Source organism: Rhynchophorus ferrugineus, unplaced genomic scaffold, assembly GCF_030347505.1.
Source record: "Rhynchophorus ferrugineus isolate W39M unplaced genomic scaffold, kcgeb_rfMv2 rfM1, whole genome shotgun sequence".
Lineage (NCBI taxonomy): Eukaryota > Metazoa > Arthropoda > Insecta > Coleoptera > Curculionidae > Rhynchophorus > Rhynchophorus ferrugineus.
In genome coordinates, this window is record NW_027472580.1 from 55,987,035 (window position 1) to 56,008,634 (window position 21,600).

The 21,600-nt window shown below is 31.7% G+C and overlaps 1 protein-coding gene across 3 annotated transcripts in view; it reads left to right on the forward strand.

Moving 5' to 3' along the window:
* LOC143198432 (voltage-dependent T-type calcium channel subunit alpha-1G) overlaps positions 1-21,600 on the forward strand; it is a 139,933-nt gene that overhangs the window by 71,195 nt on the left and 47,138 nt on the right. For all 3 annotated transcript variants that reach the window (XM_076407640.1, XM_076407633.1, XM_076407648.1), the window contains exons 4-8: positions 4,012-4,291; positions 6,362-6,454; positions 6,550-6,897; positions 8,512-8,688; positions 15,582-15,765. In XM_076407640.1, the coding sequence (XP_076263755.1) occupies positions 4,012-4,291; positions 6,362-6,454; positions 6,550-6,897; positions 8,512-8,688; positions 15,582-15,765 (1,082 nt within the window). The remainder of the gene's footprint in view (positions 1-4,011; positions 4,292-6,361; positions 6,455-6,549; positions 6,898-8,511; positions 8,689-15,581; positions 15,766-21,600) is intronic.

The following is a 21,600-nucleotide window of genomic DNA, read 5'->3' on the forward strand; positions in this document are numbered from 1 at the left end:
CCTATTCGATCTTTCTCAGAGTATTTGCCTATCACAGATAAAAGTCTGGAAACAGATTATTCGTCAACTCTCAACCTACCTGAAAATTATTTGACAGAGTTTCACATAATCAACTCGGTATAATAAATCAGTTATCCTAAATTAGAAAATGTTATTGTGTATAGAACAATGTTATGTTATAGCTATCAAATTTAACAGTTAGATTAGATTATTTAACCGTTGTTTAGATTTATACCTAAGATTTTCACCAATATATATCATTAGGCAAAATAGATGCAGACATCTTATAATAATTAATTACTCTTATTAAAATGTAGTGACAAAGATCAACTGGTCGATACAATGTTAAACAACTCATGTCATCACCTAATTCTTAAATATATCACTTTCTGTAAGTTTCAGTTTAAACTGAGGTTTGGATATTATAGATGCTAATATAAATTGACCACAAGTATTAAAAGAAACTACTATGCTTTATATAATTAATGCTAATTAACCGTTTCATCAAAATAAGAAATACGGGGTAATAGTTTTGATCGTTGTTGATTGCTGCTGATCATAAAGAATAGCCTCTAAAAGACGATCTCTATCACTCTATTTGAAATAATGACAAAACTTAAAACAAATATGAGATGCCTTATTAACTATATGTTACTGGACAACTGATAATTTTATATTTAATTACAATTAATACGTAATACAATTAAAATTAGCAGATCAGGTTTTATTTGTTGTTTGGCATATTTCTGCCCTAAATATTGGTGCAGATACTGTTCCAAGTTAGCTTATGAAGATAAAACAATAGAAGTGATGTGAATCCTCTTTTGATTTGCTCTACTATAGTTAATTTTTTGCATAGTCATCTCTCAGGTGCTCTTCTAACATTTATATTTGCTTCAAAACCAGGATTACGCTAACCTTACCAATATATGTATTGAGCAACGACACCATCGTTGAAGCCAAATTACAGAGGAAGGACAAAATAATATGAATACCTGACATATACACAATATTTATTTATAATAATGTATTAGCCACTATTTGCTTTTAAAATAGCTCCAATTCGCGTTATGGATTCGTAGAGTATCTGAATAATTTTCAATGGGATGGTGTCCCAATCTTGCACCAAGGCATCTGCCAAATGCTTTAATAATGTTCGAAATGGAAATCTCTTAAACTGCTCTAAAACTGGCTAAAATGATTCAGTTATGCTGAGGCCTGGTGAATATGCCAGCGAGCCTGTCTTACTCCTCTCTTCTTCTTATTCTTAAATGTTGTAACTATTATGGTCACTATTATATATATTGTTGGTTTTTAAATTAGTACTTAGAAGTTAAATAAGCACAGAAATATTCTTAAAACAAAAATATTCTATGTTGTTACTAATTCTAATAAAAACTAAAGTGGAAATACAATTCTTTGGAAATTAATACAGTATTTAAATGTAACTAGGCTTATATATACTTAAAAGTATCCATATTATACTATATAATACACGAGGCTTATAAATGGATACTTATAAACACTTTTACATTAACACAAATATGTATTCAAATAAAGCTCCTTTATATATTTTATAACACGAGAGAAAATGAGATAATTTAGCAGGACCGCTGTAATTAGATTAGTTTCATTTAATTTTTTTTTCCATTTCTATACTAATAGTGATTTATTTATAACAGCTTTGATCAGTTCATTTTAAAAATTCAACTCAATACATACAATTTGATAACGACTGTAGTAACACCACATCAAAAAGAGATCCCTCAACATACTAGTGTGAATGAATTATCAGCAACGATCACAGATACGAGGGTCACTATTTATATTTCGGGAATAAGAAAAAAGAACAAATAGTTAAGCTGCGAATATATTTTTATTGTTTTTCAAAGTATTCGCCACGATGATCGATACACTTTTACATACGCTTTTCAAAGCATTTATTCCATTCCGAAAGAGGTATCTACAAAACATGATTTTTGAAGGCTTCAATAGCTTTTTCGGGAGATGAAAATCGTTGACCACGAAGTTTATTCTTCACGGATAAGAACAAAAATAAGTGGTGCCAAATCAGGGCTGTACGGCGGATGTTTTGAGGGTTCAAATAGTCTCTTGTTTGAGCCGATGTATGAGAGCTCGCATTGTCATGATGAAGAACAATCCGGCGTCTCTTGTTTGTTTTCCTTATTTCACCGAAGAATTCTAGAAACAAATGGTTGTGTACCAATCAGAATTTACTGTTCTACGATCCTCTGGAGGCACTGTTGCAATATGACCAGTTTTCCCGAAGAAACAGGCCACCATTTTCTTTGAAGTGCTTCGTGCGCGAACAACTTTTGTTGGATTTGGTTCATCTTGGAACACCCATACAGTCGACTGTTCCTTACCTTCGGGCTCATACGAATATATCCATGATTAGTCACCTATTACGATTTTATAAATGTCTTTCGAAGGACCGCGATTGAATTTCTTAAGCATTTCTTTGCACCAATCGACAAGAGCCTTTTTTCGAGCGATTGTCAAATTATGTGGGATCCAACGCGAACATAACTTTCGCACAGCTAAACGTTCATGTAAAATCCAATATATGCCGGTGGAACTAATACTTAGGGATGCGGAAAATATAAATAATGACCCTCGTATTAACAGGGAGTGGGTCACTGTGGGCAAGTTATACTTACAACAAAATTTAGTGGTGAGCATCTACTGTACCTTTGCCTGCCTTCTGCTGTTTGATGATTCTGCTGCTTCACATGGACTGTAATTTTATGGAAAGTGTGGAAGAGACTTTCTAAGCTTTAGTTTTCTCAAATTTCAGTAAACTTAAAAAACGGCTGAAAAAATTTTACTACGTTTGGTAGCAGTGTATCCTACAAGCTTCTGTTCAAGTATACTAGGTTATTTAAATTTTAAAATTTTAAAATTTTTAAAGTCGATGTTCTTATAAAACTAAATAAATTCAAAAAAACCGATTGATAATCAAGTAATCACAGAGACAGGATGATCCTCCTACAACAGCGATGTATTCTAATTGGTAAAGTATTTTAATTAAAAAATATTTTTTAATTCTGAAAACACCTTAATGATAATTTGTTTTACCATTTTTTGGTCACAATAGTACACATGTATATATATAATTTATATAGTAATATCAAAAAATCCGACGACGTTTTATTACGGCCAGGAATAACAATATAGTCAGTGTTTTTTTCCTAATTAGAGCCTTATAAATACTGGGATAACCTCCAGAACAATGCCGTTGCTCTAGGGATAATTTTCTTTAAAGGGTCTTTTCGGATGTTTCTTTCGAGCGTGATGCAGTATTCTGGTTTTGTTTGGTAGATAATTGTTTTTTTACAAGGCCAATCCCTATTTTTCATTGGAGGGTTAAAGGCAATTAACACTTTTATTTACTAACTGTCGGGATTCACTAATAGTACACCCGAAATTTATAGATATTATCATGTTTGTCCTTAGCACTAGTTTCTTGTAGAACACCAGATTTTAGTATATTGAAAACAGATTTAGAACTGTTTATTATTGTATATTAGTATATTTTAGTATATCAGCTTGCTTGTAGTTGTAGAATATAGTTTATCTAACAGATTTCATTTGAACATACAAAAAGTTTAGAGGCTATAGACTAATTAAAATCATATAATGCCAGGTACTCAAATATAGTTTTCAACACATTTCATAATGAATATGTTTTATACAGAATATACAAGATAAATTTATTCATCAAAGTTAATAAAACACCGTAAATTTTACATTTTTAAATCTACATGATTTTGTTTATTTTATCAACCTTAATAAACTTCATAGCATTATATTTCACTGTTTAAAGTTATTTTTATGAATAACTACTCTATTATTATAAACAGATCTGTATATTCCATTCAAATTATATTTAATTCAATTATTATAATTATGATTACTGAATAACGGTTTCAATACTTAAAAATCATAATGCCACTTCTACCATCTAATTTATTTTACTTATTTTTTCAGAGAAATAACATACTATTATAAACCAGTGGATACAGACTACATCTGCAGTAAAAGTAACTTCTCGGGAATGCATTCCTGCAGCGACTTGCCGCCATTTATAAACGGTACCACCGAGTGTACTTTAAAATGGGAGGAGAAGCAGTTACCTCAATACGCCGATGATAGGTTTTGTATCAACTGGCATCAGTATTATTCGACATGTTCGGATAACAATCCTAATCCATTTCAAAATACAATATCATTTGATAATATTGGATTAGCATGGATTGCTATATTTTTGGTAAGAACTTCATTATTATTTTACCATGAATCAAACAAATACAATTTAGAATAATACATTTATTTGTTTATTTTCAACTTATTATAAACAATATAATTAGGGGTAAATATTAGTTCAGACTATTATGTTTGTAGTCAAAAATACATATTTCAGAATAAAATTAATAAACTAGATATGGAATTTTAGAATTTCATGATCTGCGAAATAGGTCTCTCGCCGACAAAATAATCATCCATCAGACGAAACAATGTACGGCAGATATGACGGCTCTGGTAAACATCCTACTTGGAACAGTAAACATTCTTTCCATTTCGTAAAGTAACACCAAGTAACAGTTCAAATGAAAAGTCCCCGGCCTACACATTTTTTTGGAAAAATTGTTTTTTTTATTCAACCTATTTTACTTCAATGGTGATACACTGATTATAGCGACTCTCCAACTGTTCGATAGCATTTCTGTAGTATTATTTCTCCTTGGCTTCCAAATAAATTTCAGTTTCGGCGATCATCTCTTCATTCGACGAAATGTCTTCCCAGCGAGCATTCTTTTGAGATCTGAGAATAGGAAAAAGTCGCTGGGGGCCACATATGGAGAATACTGTGGATGAGAAAGCAATTTGAAGCCCAATTCATGGATTCTTGACACGGTGCATTGTCTTGGTGAAGCAGCACTTTCTTTTTCTTTAAATGCTGCCGTTTTTCGGCGATTTTGTCCTTCAAACGGTCCAATAACGCTATGTACTAGTCGCTGTTGATTGTCCTTCCTGTTTCAAAGTAGTCAATGAAAATTATTCCATGCGCATCCCAAAATACAGAAGGTATAACCTTGCCAGCCGACTGTTGCGTTTTCCCACGCTTTGGAGCGAGTTCATCGTGGGCAGTCCACTCGGATGACTGTCGATTGGACTTGGGAGAGAAATGATGGAGCCATGCTTCATCTATTATCACACATCGACGCAAAAACTCGGGTTAATTGGGGTTGGTCATCTTCAAACACTGCTCAGAATCATCAACTCGTCGTTTTTGGTCAAATTTGAGCTCGCGCGACACCCTCTTTGCACAGAGCTTTCTCATACTCAAATATTTGTGAACGATATGATGTACACATTCACTTGATATCTCTAGAGTGTCTGCTATTTCATTCCGTTTCAATTTACGGTCATTCAAAATCATTTTGTGGATTTTTTTAATGTTTTGGTCGGTAACAACCTCTTTTGGGCGTCCGCTGCGTTCACCGTCTTCGGTGCTCATTTCACCAGGTCTAAACTTAGCATTGATAGTTAATTTTCCCGTGGCAGTGTCCGGAAACTCGGCATTAAGCCAAGTTTTTGCTTTAACTGTATTTTTCCCTTCAAAAAGCAATATTTTTATCAAGATACGAAATTCCTTTTTTTTCACACTAACAAAAGTTGCTTTACTCAAATTGCTAGCTGTCAAATTTATACACGCATCTTTTGAGGGTTAGGACGAACTAAAAAATATATAGATTTAGTTCTAGTGTGTTAATTCCATGTGCCAGGCCGTGGACTTTTCAATTGACCTGTTACATAAAATAATCAACTCTATGTTGACGTCGATTTACAGATTATATATATATTGAATATCATTGCGCTTTGCTTATGATTCATTGAAGAATAACGTCTATATGTTTTGTTGCTGGGATAATTTTTTTCGTCCAGAAACCTGTCAATATTAACACCATTATTAAAAACTCGAGACTGTTCCAAACGTAGTTTGTTAGTTGTTACCATATGGATCTCTAGATATTCGATGTGCTTTCACGCATCCTGTCAAAAGAACATAAAACAAAAAGCTGTTAAATAAAAACAACATTTATCATAATTAAAAATCAAGTTTTCGCTATAAAACTAATAGTGATATAAAGTAAGTATTATTATAAGATCCTTCACCTCTCAGAAATCTTCGGAAATATCTGACACTATAAAACTTTCAATCAATTTTTTTAATGGACCGAAGTAATTCCTACTCCTTAATTGAACTCTGTGATTGAATACTAGATATATCCTATTTTAATATAAGATATATTTTTGATATTGTTTTTAATTTCAGGTTATTTCACTAGAAGGCTGGACAGAAATAATGTATTATGTACAAGATGGTCACAGTTTCTGGGACTGGATCTATTTTGTATTACTTATTGTGGTAAGATATTAATTATTGCATGAATTATTTATGAATGTTTTCATATTCCTTGAGACGATTTAAATAGTCACTAATTATCACGTAAAATTCCTCAGATCGGATCATTTTTCATGATCAATCTCTGCCTCGTTGTCATAGCGACCCAATTTTCTGAAACGAAAAAACGAGAGATGGAGAGGATGAGGCTAGAACGGGCCAGATTCCAAAGCAGCAGTACGTTGGCGTCATCGACCAATAACAGCGAACCGACCAGTTGCTATGCCGAAATCGTTAAATATATCGCGCACCTGTGGAGGAGGTCCAAGAGAAGGCTGTTGAAAAAAATTCGGCTATACAGGGTACAAAGGGATCTTAGACGAGATCAGAAAATTACAATGGGAGAGACAATAAGACTTAATTATTCGAAAAGGCATCACCCTAATTGTCCAAAAATGAAACCAGTTGTAAGTATTCAAATAAAATACAACAAATTAGAAACCTTCGTGCTATCGGGAAACTGATTGACATTATCAAATTTTAAAACAGTTTTTTACTGTAAATATATCACAAAATATCAACTAAAAGGCCTTCAGCAATTAGAAAATATTCACACTCGGTTCACTCGCTTTACCTTTGATCTAAAAGAATAAAAAAGGTATATCCTGTATTAATTAAATACAAATTTTAAATTGTAAAAAACAGATAACTGGCTTTAAAGGTGTTCAGGTTTATTTCAACAAAATCAACAACAATTAATTGATATATTAACCTAAACAATATGGAACAAAATGTTCATAACGACGTTTAAAGATATTAACAAAAAGATTGGTTCAAAGTACTGATTCGACCTATATATAACCTATAAGTTATAAATTGGAGATTTCCGTATATTATATTTTTATTAATAAAACGCAGCCTTTCTATTATAGACCGAAATTAAAGCATCAGGAATTTAATTGGACTAAAACATGTGAAAACAACCCAAAAAACGACCAGAAATAATTCAATCAAGGTCAAATAAAAAAATCGAGTCTCGATCAAACTCATCGAATATTACTATATATTGTTTAAGCAATCTATAGTAATATTAATTCATTGATATTTACATTAAAAAGTTCTTTTCTATTAGATTTTTTAAAACTTTTTATCAAAAATAATATTTACGGAATTATATATGAAAAATCAAAAATCGATTGTTGTACTATAAAAACATGAAAATAAACCCTTATAGTTAATTAAGCTAAAATTAATAATATAATGTGAAAATACTAGAAAATTTATACCTTCAAAAAATTTCGAATTTGTTAATTAAATATAACTGATTTCAAGGAGAAGTTCACAATTTAAAATATCTAAAAGCCTCTTTCTTGATTTAAATTAATCAATAATTATTTAATTATACAATTACTAAAGCGAATGATTTTTATAAATACAAATCGTAAAATATTTAATGTTATTCTCGTATATTATTCTCGCTAAAGCTTATTTTGTTCAAACCATCCCCAAAAAATACGTCCTGGTGTATTTCTCCAGCTATAGTTTTCGTTTCCACTTGCAATATACCCGAACAGCAGAAAAATAATACACGGACATAAAACAAATAGCTTTTGCTAGAACAGATGCAACCCCATATCGTTTATTATGTTTATGGAGTTTGGGTGTGAAATAGATGTTATATTCTTTTGATAATTATACAGCGTAGTATGAGCATATATTAGTTTTTTTATTTATTTATTTTAGTTTAGTTATTTAAACAATCGGAATTCTAATTCCATCATTTTTCTGTGTTGGTCACCCTATTATCAAAACTAGACACCTTGAATTTTATTAATTTTATAGATGATATTATTAAAATATTTCTATTTTTTCATACAAATAATCCCTAACAATATGAATAGAGGATTTAATAACATGGAAGTAATATAATTATGTGCTATATATACATGTGGCCTTTGAAAATATTTTTAAGTTGCATTTTACGAATTAACTATGCTACATAACATACATACATATATATGCTACATAATTGCTGGTATATCATATCGACCTAAGGTTTTAACATTTTTATTTTCTTCTAGCAATCTCAAAGTTTGCCCAGTACTAGGGCGGTATCCCGAGCTAGTTCAATTTGCCTGAGTGATCCAGGATATTTAAGATCTGAAGAGGTGGAACTGTCGGTCGTGTCACCTAGAAGACCTGGATTATTAAGGGTCCCAGCGATTTCCAATCAAGATATATCTACAAATAATAACGATGTAAGTAGAATTTGTAGCATCGTATCGTAAAAAAGTGCAATTTTATAACACAACATTTTTAACCTTTGAATCAATTTATATGTACATAAGTTATGAAAACTGTAAGGTTCAAAACAAAAAAATAAGTCACTTGTAGACCATTCCATTTTAACGGAAAGAAATTGCGACTTATTGGAGCGATTGTACGAAGGATAGTACCGTTCCAATATTATTTTAATATACACCAATCCCTTAATGCTAAACACTTCGCTCAACACATCTCACAGTCAGACATAAAACTGCAGTTTTTATATCAATGAGCCAATATCGACTAAATAAAACAAACCAAACAACCAGCTTTTCGAGTTTCTAACTATGATTTTAGGTTGTTTACCTATTATTGATAGATGTATTCGCAATTATTTCAATATTCTTTCCAATTCTCCCTTGTTGACTATCCTCAGCTGTACGATTCATTCGTTATCTTTCTGTAAATCAAAATAACTACTATAAAGATGTAATGATGTTCAAAACCCTTTCTACCGATTTACTACTAGAGCATGAAACATAAATTAAATTGAACATATTCGATAAAATATAAATGCGCATTATTTACACTTTAAGAGAATATACCAAAAATGGTGTAAAACACTATAAAATAATTCCATTATCTATTATTATAAAATATTTTAATAAATACATGCTAGCTTCCTGTTACCCTTTATTGTAGATAATTTAACAAATTAAAAGTTTGATAACAAATTAAGTTTGAAGTAGGAAAACAAAACGCTAGGCTATACCAAACTGGGACTAGATAAAGGATGTACTAATCACGTATATTTGTTTAATACTGTTTCTTTAATTTTCAACATATTATATAACGTATGTTAACATTTTGATACGTATGTAAATGGCAACACACTTGCACTTCAATTAATTTTATTGTTTTGAGGGAAATAATTTACCACTACTGCCAACATAATGGTGTTCTAATTAACTACAGCTCATCATGGAAATTCTTGTCATTACATCATAAAAGAGAAAACTCGCATTATGGATTTGATCGAACTACTAGTAGCCAAAAGCAGTGCGACATAATATTTCTATTCTGAAGAACACGACCAAATTATTGCCGTGAAACGAATATATCTCAAAATCAATGTCTTCTACATATGAGTAAAAATTATTAGGACATTGAATAAATTGTTATAATATTTATTCTGAAAATTATAATTTTGGAGCTTTGTTTTCCATTTCAATTCCGCTTTCAGTATAATTTGAACATTCCAAAACTTTAAATAAGATATTTCCCATCGCTATAGCTGGCATTTGCTGATGTGGGTAAACGTTTATACTACTTGTTCCGCCATCAAAACAGTTAGTAGTTCGAATTTCGCTCAGGACATGAGTGTTTGTGATTGTATCCATAAACAAAAATTCAAATCTAACATGGAATAATAATCTTAGTCACGTCAGAGATGGGTCTGTAGACTTTCGAATACTGTCTATGATGATTCCTAAATTTAGTTTATAGGCTTCACAAATTATTAAATTTGAATACCCAACATAGTTCTGAATCCATGTTGAGTAATGCCTCCGGTTACCACAAAAGAGAATTTATTGTCGTAACTTCAAATCCCTCATAATATGCTGCAAAATACAATATAAACACACTGGCGATATTAGTGGATTACACTGAATAACAACCAATATAGAATACACTATTAGATAAAAAAATATTACGATAACAACAATATATCAACTTCAATATTAATTATGAAACTTGAAGTATTATACTTTAACAAAACATACAAGCAGTAAAAGCTTTTTTATCTATAAAAGCCAGAAAACAACAACTTATTGATTTCTAAATCATAATATAAATATGAACGTATTAATATTAAATAATATGAAATATTCCATTATATTAAGAATCAATTTTATACTATACTTTTTTCGCTTGTTTTAACTAGGTTGGAATTGCGACTGAAAAGATCGTTTGCAATTAATTATTAATGGCGGAGTGGTAGTGCGCGGATAACAAGTACATGTCGCTATCGCAAGCGTTTCCAGGCTAGCGGTGAAAGTTTTGAGTTCATTATAATACGAATAGGGCCCGGAGTAGCTTTACACAGTCACAAATCGTATAATTAGCGGAGGTGTGAATGTTATGAATATAAAATGAAGCTAGATATTAGTGGGGTGCATGACTAGAATAAATACACTCCCCCTCGATTCAATTACTTCCAAGATTTGCGACAATTTCAGAGGAATGTTATCTGTTCCGTTGAAAATTTGTTCCTAGCTTTATCACGCTATTCTGGAGGATTTGTAATATGAATTGAAAATAAATAATATCTAGAAAACGTCGCCATTACGACGGATTACAATTTACGATGATCAGCCTCAGTGATCCTAAAGTTGCACCAACAGATTACCACCAACCGTAGTTTATGATTCTGCACATATAGGAATCATTAAAATACAATTAATATAATAGATAGCACCAGCCACTGATAAATAGTAGGAATAAAGATTCGATACTTTACTTAAATAATATGTAATTTTTCAACAGAGCATAAAAAAATTTCATAATTCAAATTCATTCTCAATTGAACAAAAACACATTCGTATGTAATTTTAAAAATAACCGAATGAAGAAATCAACTTGTATAGAAATCATTAAAAAATGTTAAGGTCAATTATTTGGCCTCAAAAGCGATATAACAATTACATAATATGAAAAATATTATAATTGTAATATATCACTAAAAGACTGTAACTGTCACAGAAATTAGTGAATTAAATTAAAAAGTATTTATTCGCCAGATCTAGCTAGATGTCCTGCAAAATGTGTTAAAATAACGAGCTAAAACCAAATCACCCTTAACAACAAAGTTGAAATTGTTTCCAATAACTAATCAGAAAAACCTCTACCTTCTTAAGTAAAATAATTATAAAGTAATTAAAAGTTATTTATAGACATAGTTTCAACGCCATTATCCAAAAATAAATAAACCAATAATTGCCCACATAAAAATAAATGGCAGTATATTGCTTTCATTTCATTTCAACAAATTCAAGTAGTTTTTTTCAGAAATTCTTGCAATTGATTACTTAGTTGTTTTTCGTTAAAACAGATAAACCTTAATTTGCGAGAGATTTGCTCGGCCATCTCCCTACTCTCCTAATTTGGCAGTTAGAAAAAACCTACAAGAATTGTTCAAACAGTATAAGAATCAGAACGAATTCACACTATCAAAAGAATTCATCTAAAATATTACTAAATAATAAATTCGATTTAATTGTGAACTAATTAACAAATATAAGCATATAACGAATTATTACAATAATTGAAATATTTTGTTAATATTATAACATCTTCAGAATTATTTTACTTGCATACGATGTTTGTTCGCTCTTTTACCAACCTGAAAAGGAAAAGCTCAATATAGCATTTTCGACAGTCATCACTTTTATTCCATAATTTGAAGAAATCTGATACTAAAGTCCATCAAACACTTTTAGAAAGTTATGGTGGTGAAGCTGCCATATAACAGTGAAAAAGTGGACTCACTATGACAATACAAATTTCAAAAATATTATACTAGACTAGGAGAACGATCCACATCCACATCGAAAGGGCATATTCATAACCATAAAGTATTGCTATGTAAATGTCTACCGGCGTCAATGAAACAATGGAACAAACGTATTGTTGCAAAAAAAACAGCAATAGCAATTAACCGAGGTAAAGTTATCATCCTGCATGCTCGGGCACACATTACAAGGGTTATGAAGGGTAAATTGCTGCAACTCAAATGGGAAGTTCTGCGTACTGACCAGACATAACGTCTTGACAGGAACAAGCACCTCATACCTTCCAATTTATGGTTAAATTAATTTCTGAAGTTCTATCTTTTTAAAATCTATTTTACACTTAAAATATAAACGAGACAACTTTTGTAACAAAATAGCTGCCATTTTATCCTCAGTAATTAAACCAGCAAGCTTAATCGTATCTTAAATTGTCAACTAACAGAAACAAGCTTTAGATTGAGAGTAGTGTATGTACACTAGAAAATAATGTAGTTTCTCGCAAAATCCCCAGGAAAAAAGACAAACATTTGTAACTGCTGCGTACAAACGAGTTCTTCTGAAGACAAATGGTTTGTTTTATTTTATGGCCGTTTTGTTTCTGGACCTGGCAACATGTACAGTCGGTAAAAGGTCGCTCTCGCGAGAACGCGAAAGACATTGTTGGAATTATGGAATATTTTAAACAAAAATTAGGTACTGTAATCGTAATTCTAGCTATTTTACTTCACCGTATTCTACGAAGGAGGAGGATGAATAGAAATGGTTTTATTATAATTTAAAATGTTAGGCAAATGTTTCAGGATATTGCGTATGTGTTATATCAAAATATTATTCTAGTTTTAGAAAACTAAAAGAACCAAAAGATATTAATTTATGGATGTCAGATAAAATGTGCTTATTTTAATGTTCCTACCTAAAAAGATGGACAACCTCATTATCATTGATATTTAGTATTACACGATTTATTCAAATATCAAATTCTTACTTTAACTATTAGGGGTTAAACGACATAATCTCGATCAATTAACCAAAAAATTATTATAAATATGGAAAAAACTTTCAAGTGTCTAACCCTTTTAATATTAATCGGTATTTTTATTGCATAAGATCATTATCTTAATATAAAATTAGTTAAAAGTCGGCCGAAGCCAAATCTGCCGAATAAGGTGGATATTGTTAATAGTTTGTACTTTATTTGACTGATTTTATGTACGGCTTATAACTTCTGTAAACCATGTCTTTTCTAAAAATATTTGTATGTAAATGGTGCAAAATCAGTAGAAAAATAAAACCAAAAAGAGTGTGCAGTAAAATACCAACTCAAGCGACTCTTATTGTGTTTATGTTGAGTCTTCATACGTAGGTTGGCAAAAAATATTGAAATCACTTCATCTAAAAAGTTTCTTCTAACAACTACATGTTTCAAGCGTTATAGCGTTGATAATAAAATCACAGTTAATGTTCTTCTAATGTTCTAAGAACTAATATCTTCTAATGTTCCAACAACTAATGTTCTTCCTAAATTGTATGAAGAAGTTGTAATCTATATATTTCACTTTTATAAATTAACTCACATTCTTTGTTTTATTTACTAACATTGGTATTCAACAAGTTTTCCAATATTTCCATTTTGGTATCGGTCTTAAAAAGTATCGTATCTGTATATCCTTTCCCATAAATCATAATATTTCCTTTATTTGCTATTGTGTTTTGCTACATGTTTTAAAATAAACACTACTTAAGATAACATCTTTATTTTCTTATAGAATTTTTTAAATTTACTTGAATATAGTTTCCTATTACATTATTATATCAGTACCGTTATAGTTTCAATTTATTAATTGCTCTATCACATTTTCAATCTGCTTGTAGAAAACTATACCCCCTGAGGGCAAAATAATTAGTGGTTAAAGAAGATAAAAGTTGACCAAAATACAAACCGTTGTTGAATCTGAATGATTATCAGAAATCTTGAAAATGTTGAAGAAGATTCTTTAATATTAATATTACAAATGTAAACAATATTATTAATATACATTTTATAAGAATCAATGCACTAAACATTTTATTTAGGCGCTTGCATGTATTTTAAGCATCGATATCCATTGGTGAAAATGCGAAGTATCAATGTAAAAAACTATTTAAAAACCTAATCCAACTTTGATGATTTGACATTTCTCAATATACGGCAATGTTTACATTTAGTGCTATTGATATGTCGCTTTTGGTGTTTGATTTTAAGACATTTACTACCCGAAGTTCGAGTTTAAATATTAATAAACCCGAAGAAGAAACTCTTTTAGAAACGTATCGTAATACTGCTCTATCATAACGTAATTGTCGGTTTCAGTTTCAATGATTTAATAATGATGATTTTCATTTAATTTCATAGAACTGCCTAGAAGACTAAATAAATCTTGAAAACACTGAATTGTAAATCTTATTGGACAAGCACCCAGTTCAAACTCTCAAAGAAATTTCTGATAAATTAGCAGTTGATGAATCAACTGTCTTCAGGCGATTGTATGATGGAAAATATTCAAGAAGAGGGAAAATGGCTACCAGTCTAATTGACTAAAAATGCAATGTCAAACCGATTCAATAACGAAGTTTCATTGCTTTCCAGGCAAGAAAGGATAGTTCTGTGGCATATTTTAACCAGCTATGAAAAATGGATATATAACAACAATCTCAAGCGCAAAATCTAATGGGTTTGTCGAGGAGAGCCATGCACATCGTCATAAAATATTGCTGTGCATGTTTGAGACTGAGCTGCTAAGACTGTTTGAGACTCTTAGTACATATGTTTACCGACGTAAATTACGTATTAAATAATGTAAATAATATATTGTTCAAAAAAGTACCAGTAATAAAATAAAATAAAAGGTGCAGAGTATGGTATGATAACGTTCGATAACACGTTGCAAGACTTGCAAAGAATACAGTTGCAGCTCGAATGGGGTGTTCTACCGCACCTAGCATACTCACCAAATATAGCACCTTCAAAAATGCGAAAATATATCGGTGATTGAATCCAAACCAACATTGTTCTTTCGACACGGCAACGTCATATTGCCAAAACTATGTGAAAATTTGAAGGAAATGATTCAAAACATTTGATTAATATAAATTTTACTATTTTCTTTCAATAAATGTCTTTTAAAAGTGAAAGAAAGGTCAGAATACATGCAAGAACCCAAAAAAAATCTTTATACATTTTAAATACTTATTTAGATAGTCAATAATGTTATAGTACTATTTTTATATACAAATATTATTTTTATAATTCTCTAACATAAAACATTTTTTTCCAGAGCCCCACCAATCTTTTGTCGCCGACGTCCTTACAGAATAACCGTAGAAGATCGTCAGTTATGTTCAGTGACATCATTGTACTCCACGGACAAAATGTTTCGCCTTCCACGTCAGCCTCTAACCTTTTATCGGTCAATATCGATAAGAAAAACGTGTGCTCTAGCGAGAAGACCACCCAAGCCGGTATATATTTCAAAAACTTTTACCGAACTTTATTTCTAATCGGACAAGCGCTTATGGAACGATAAATTATTTATTTTACTTCAAAGAACTTAGCTCAATATTTTCTTCTCTTTTACTACCGCTTAGTAGAACTAGCGTACGAAAAATCAGACAAAATGCATTTATCTATAGACTTTACTTAAAATATTACAAAAGTTGGGGGAAAACTAAAATTTAATTAAAAATTATAATGGATTTTTAATTTTGCGCGCCACTTTAATTGAATGCCCTTCTCTTGTCAAAGACTAAAACTACTTATCGGGTATCACTAAAATTCAATTTTATTTCAGTTAATTTTTTTGTTACTAAAACATTAATTATTTAATTATTCATCTGTCTTTTTCAGGTACAAATTTCCCAATATATAATTGTTTTATAATGTATTTCATTAAAAATAAACACTTATTTCAGATATCATAACATAATACAGCTGATTACTATGCCAAATATTACAACTCAACACACTATAACACTTATGGCATTTGTTACAAAAGCATCTGAAATAAAAATACCTAAATTTAAAATAAAACAATTGGTCCTAATCTGTTACTTTGTTCTCTGATGCTTTGTTCATCATATTATCAACTTTACTAACTTTATCTTTATTTATAGTTCAGTTCCAACCTTCGTAGGGTGAAGACGTATTTTCAATACGGTCCAAGCTATAAAAAGATACCTTTCTTAAAAAAAACCCAGTATTTTATTACGGTTATTTAATTGAGTGTTAAAAACGCATAACAGATGCGGCTATCCGTCTCTCAGTAGACCTAAAGTGTAGTGAATACGTGTTTACGTGACCAGACAAAAGGACTGCATCTCATTTTTATTAGTGTTTAAAATAATTTCATCTTATTTTACAACAGTCCTTTTGAAATTCATTTATAGTATTTATAGTAAAAAACTAGTGCTAAAATAACGTAAGTGAAAAATGAAGTGCGTGAAATAAACAATGTATTTATTTTATTTTTTTTATCCTCTGGAAGTAAATTAAATAAAATATTAAAAATTAAAAAATGGCAAACAATAGCGATTCAACCAAATCACCTGCACACTTTGATATAAGATTAGAACAAAAAGCAATAACGCAAACTCCACCATCAGAATGGACTACAGTCGTTAACAAAAAACGATTGAGAAGTCCAGAAGAAGAAATCGCGAGGAAACAAACAAGAATCAGTGACTATTGGTTGCAGAAACCGATAGAGACAAAAAACAGTTTTAGCAACCTGTCGGAAGAAATTGAAGAGAACATACAACCAAGCACTGAAAAAGTTGTTCCCAAACCACCACCAATAACAGTCTATAAGGTAGGAATAATAAAAAACATCCATGATTTATTAAAAACCATTACTACGAACTACACAATTAAAACAGTGAGCTATGAAACAATTAAAATCCAATTGTTCGAAGCGGATCACTTTAAAGTTCTTATAAAAGAATTAGATGAAAGAAACACCCAATACCATACATTCAGGCCAAAATCCGAGAGAACATTTAAATTCGTATTAAAAGGATTACATCACGGGACGGACTTTAACACCATCAAGGTAGCACTAGCTGAAAAAGGCCACGAGGTCGTAAATATTCACAATATACGACATCACACGACAAAAAAACCTCTGCCTATATTTTATATAGACATAAAACCTAATGGAAACAATAAGGCGGTGTATGAAATCACCAAATTGGAAAATAATATTATTAAATGCGAACCACCACATATAAAAAGAATTATACCACAATGCACAAGGTGTCAAGCGCACGGGCACACAAAGACTTACTGTCGCAAATCATATAGATGCGTAAAATGTGCAGGAGAACATAAGACAGGAGATTGTACTCGTAAAGTTCGCGATGAAAAAGTGAAATGTGTCAACTGTAACGGAAATCATCCAGCGAACTACAAGGGTTGCGCAGTTCACAAGCAACTACAGCAGAAACTCTATCCTGCCTTAAGGGAAAAAAGGCATCAACAAAAACAATCCACTACTACCAATCTACCACTACCCACCAGAACAAGTCAACCAGACATAACTTATGCCCAAATAGTTGAAAATGGTTCAGCACAAAAACGAGAGACAATATCTCAACCTACTGAAACTAGCAACATCTCAAGATTAGAAAATATGATGGCCAAACTAATGGATCAAATGAGTACGATGCTTGGTCTACTCACAACCGTCGTAAGCAAACTTGCCTAATGCCTGAAACCAATAGCTACAAAATCGCCGTCTGGAATGCCAATGGGCTCCAACAACATGCCAGGGAACTAAAAATGTTCGTAATTGAACAAAATATTGACGTTATGATGGTTTCCGAAACACACTTTACGGACAAAAATTATTTGAAAGTTCCTAAATATAAGCTTTATCATACAAATCACCCTGATGATAAAGCACATGGAGGTACAGCCATAATAATTCGAGATGATATAAAGCATTTCGAAAAAGAAAAATTCCGCAAAGACTACCTGCAAGCCACCAGTATAATCATAGAGGAAGCCCATGGACCATTAACAATTTCTGCGATTTATTGCCCACCCAAACATAACAACAAGGCAGAACAATTTCAAGAATTCTTCCGTACGCTAGGTAATAGATTTATAGCAGGAGGAGATTATAATGCAAAACATTTAATGTGGGGTTCAAGAATAATAACCTCAAAAGGTAGAGAACTGCTCAAAGCCATAAGGATAGATAACTTACAACATATCTCTACTGGTGAACCAACATATTGGCCTTCAGACAGAAATAAAAAACCAGATACAATAGATTTCTGTATTACAAAAAATATTGATCCAAAAAAGTGTCAAGCAGCATCATGTTTCGACCTGTCTTCTGATCATTCACCAATAATAGTAACAATTTCTTCAAAAATTACCATCAAAGATAAACCCCCTTCTCTGTGCAATAATAGAACTAACTGGCCCTCATTTAGAGAAAACTTAGACCAAAATATCTCTCTAAACTTACCGTTACAAACTGAAATGGATATAGAAATAGCAGCAATAAATCTTACAAAAAATATACAGGAGGCAGCATATTCCGCGACTCCCAACATTGAAACATTTCCAAGAAAAAATACACATATATCATGTACAATACAGAAAAAGATAGCAGAAAAAAGAAAGTTACGACGAAATTGGCAACAGCAAAGGACTGAAGAGAATAAAAGAAAATTTAATAGGGCCATAAAAGAGCTGAGAGATCTAATCCAAATCGAACAGAACCAAGGCATTCAAGAATACCTAGAAAACTTGACATCAACTGAGGCTACAGACTATTCGTTGTGGAAAGCAACAAAAAAGCTTAGGAGATCCCAGCAGCATAACCCACCTATTAAAACAAGCGAAAATAATTGGGCGAGAAGCAATAAAGAGAAGGCCGACATTTTCTCAAAACACTTAAAAAATGTTTTTAAACCTTTCCAGTCTCAGCTACATAAAGATGACGAAAATAAAATTACTAGCTTTCTAGATTCGCCATTTCAAATGGATTTACCGCACGAGAAATTAACGGTCAAAAAAGTTAAACATACAATAATGAGAGAGATTAATATTAAAAAAGCTCCTGGTTATGACTTAATTACTGGCAAAATTTTAAAAGAACTATCAGAAAAGGCTATAAAACTATTAACATATATATTTAATGCTATGCTACGAATTAATTACTTCCCTAGTATCTGGAAAGTAGCTAAAATATTAATGATACTTAAACCAGGAAAAATACCAGAAGATGTGACCTCCTACCGACCTATAAGTTTATTACCAATAATTTCGAAAGTTTTCGAGAAGTTATACATAAAAAAACTAAACTATATAATAGAAAAAAGAAAAATTATTCCAGAACATCAGTTTGGCTTTCGCAATAAGCATGGGACTATAGAACAAGTGCATAGACTTGTAAACCAAATAAACGCTGACCTAAATGCCAAAAGATATTGTTCGGCTGCTTTCCTAGACATATCTCAGGCTTTTGACAAAGTATGGCATACGGGCTTGCAGGTTAAACTAAAGAAACTTCTCCCTCATCCGGACTATCAGCTACTAAAATCGTATCTCACTGACAGACATTTTATTGTAAATCAAGGCGATGAACATACCGAATTAAATCCTATATATTCAGGAGTTCCGCAAGGTAGTGTACTGGGTCCAGTACTGTATCTTCTGTATACGGCTGATCTGCCCACCACAAAAATAACTACTGTGGCAACATATGCAGACGATACAGCAATCTTAGCATCCCATGAAGATCCAGTCACAGCATCAATAAACCTACAAACCCACCTGGAGCAAATACAATTATGGTTGAAGACATGGCGCATTAAAGCCAATGAATCAAAATCCACGCATATAACGTTTACCCTGCGTAGAAGAACATGTCCACCAGTAAATATCAATCATCGCCAACTCCCCCAAGCAGACCATGTAAAATATCTTGGTATGCATTTAGATCGACGCCTAACCTGGAAGAAGCACATACTCTCTAAACGGAAACAACTAGGACTAAAATTATATCAAATGTATTGGCTCATTGGGCGCAAATCCAAGTTATCATTAGATAACAAGGTATTGCTGTATGAGTCTATACTCAAGCCCATTTGGACATATGGAATTCAACTATGGGGTACCGCTAGCAAATCCAATATATCCATCATTCAACGGTTCCAAAATAAGGTGTTGCGTGCCATTGTTGATGCTCCGTACTATATTTCAAATAAAGTGATACAACGCGATATTCCTCTAGAACCTATAACGAGTGTAATCCAACGTGTTTGTGTGAAGTACTTCGAAAGAGTGTCAGTGCATCCCAATGTACTCGCTAATCAGCTAAATATGCGACGTGATAGTGAAGTGCGTAGACTAAAACGTTTAACACCATCTGATCTGATTACTGGACATATGTAGAGTTTAGAATAAGCATTAGAATAAGACTAATTAATTAAGATATTATTTTATACAGAAGATTGCTTAATGAAGTGATTTTCTACATGCCATGTATATATAATATAAACAGAAGAAATACTTATTGCCAATAGGGCAGATTGTGGACTCACGAAGAGCAATAATAAAAAAAAAAAAAAAAAAATCTTTATTTATTAATTAATCTGATAGCTGAGTTGTATTTATAAATCTGTTTAAAGGGCACTGAAAATATGTTTTATAATATGTACGTTCCAGTGATTGACGTAAAGTTGTTTCTAAAAGTTATTTATGTTCTTGCACTCTGGTTTTTTTAAGGTAAGTAGAAGAAAGGAAAAACAACTCAAAGGAACTCAACTGGACTTAGTGAGAGTAAATTATTTTGTCGGGCTAAACCATATTACACTATAATTATTGTAATTAACAGATAAAACAGATAACCTCACAGATAAAAATGAATGTTTATTTGCTTCTGGTTTATTTTGTGTACGCCCGTGAAGTATCTGGTTCTAAAAGGAAAATATGTATAAATAGAAAAAAAATAGTTTATTGATATTACATGCTTACATGTACTCTGATAATAGTTCGGTCCCGACCTTCATAGAGTCCAAACGTGTTTTTTCATTCCCGAAAACGAGTCTCAGTAAATATCAAATAAAAATACACCTACATATTTTTTACGGTCAACTTCGGTTAACGGTTTCAAAGAACTCGGACGGGATACGGTGAAACGGCCAACCCAAAGTGAAGGAAATACGAAAAACAAATAATTAAGAACGAATAATGAGCGTCTGAACCAACAACTGTTGCAATTATCTAAGGATATGGCTGCTATCCGTTTGCAACTGCAAGGTCATACGCAAGATACCCCAAAA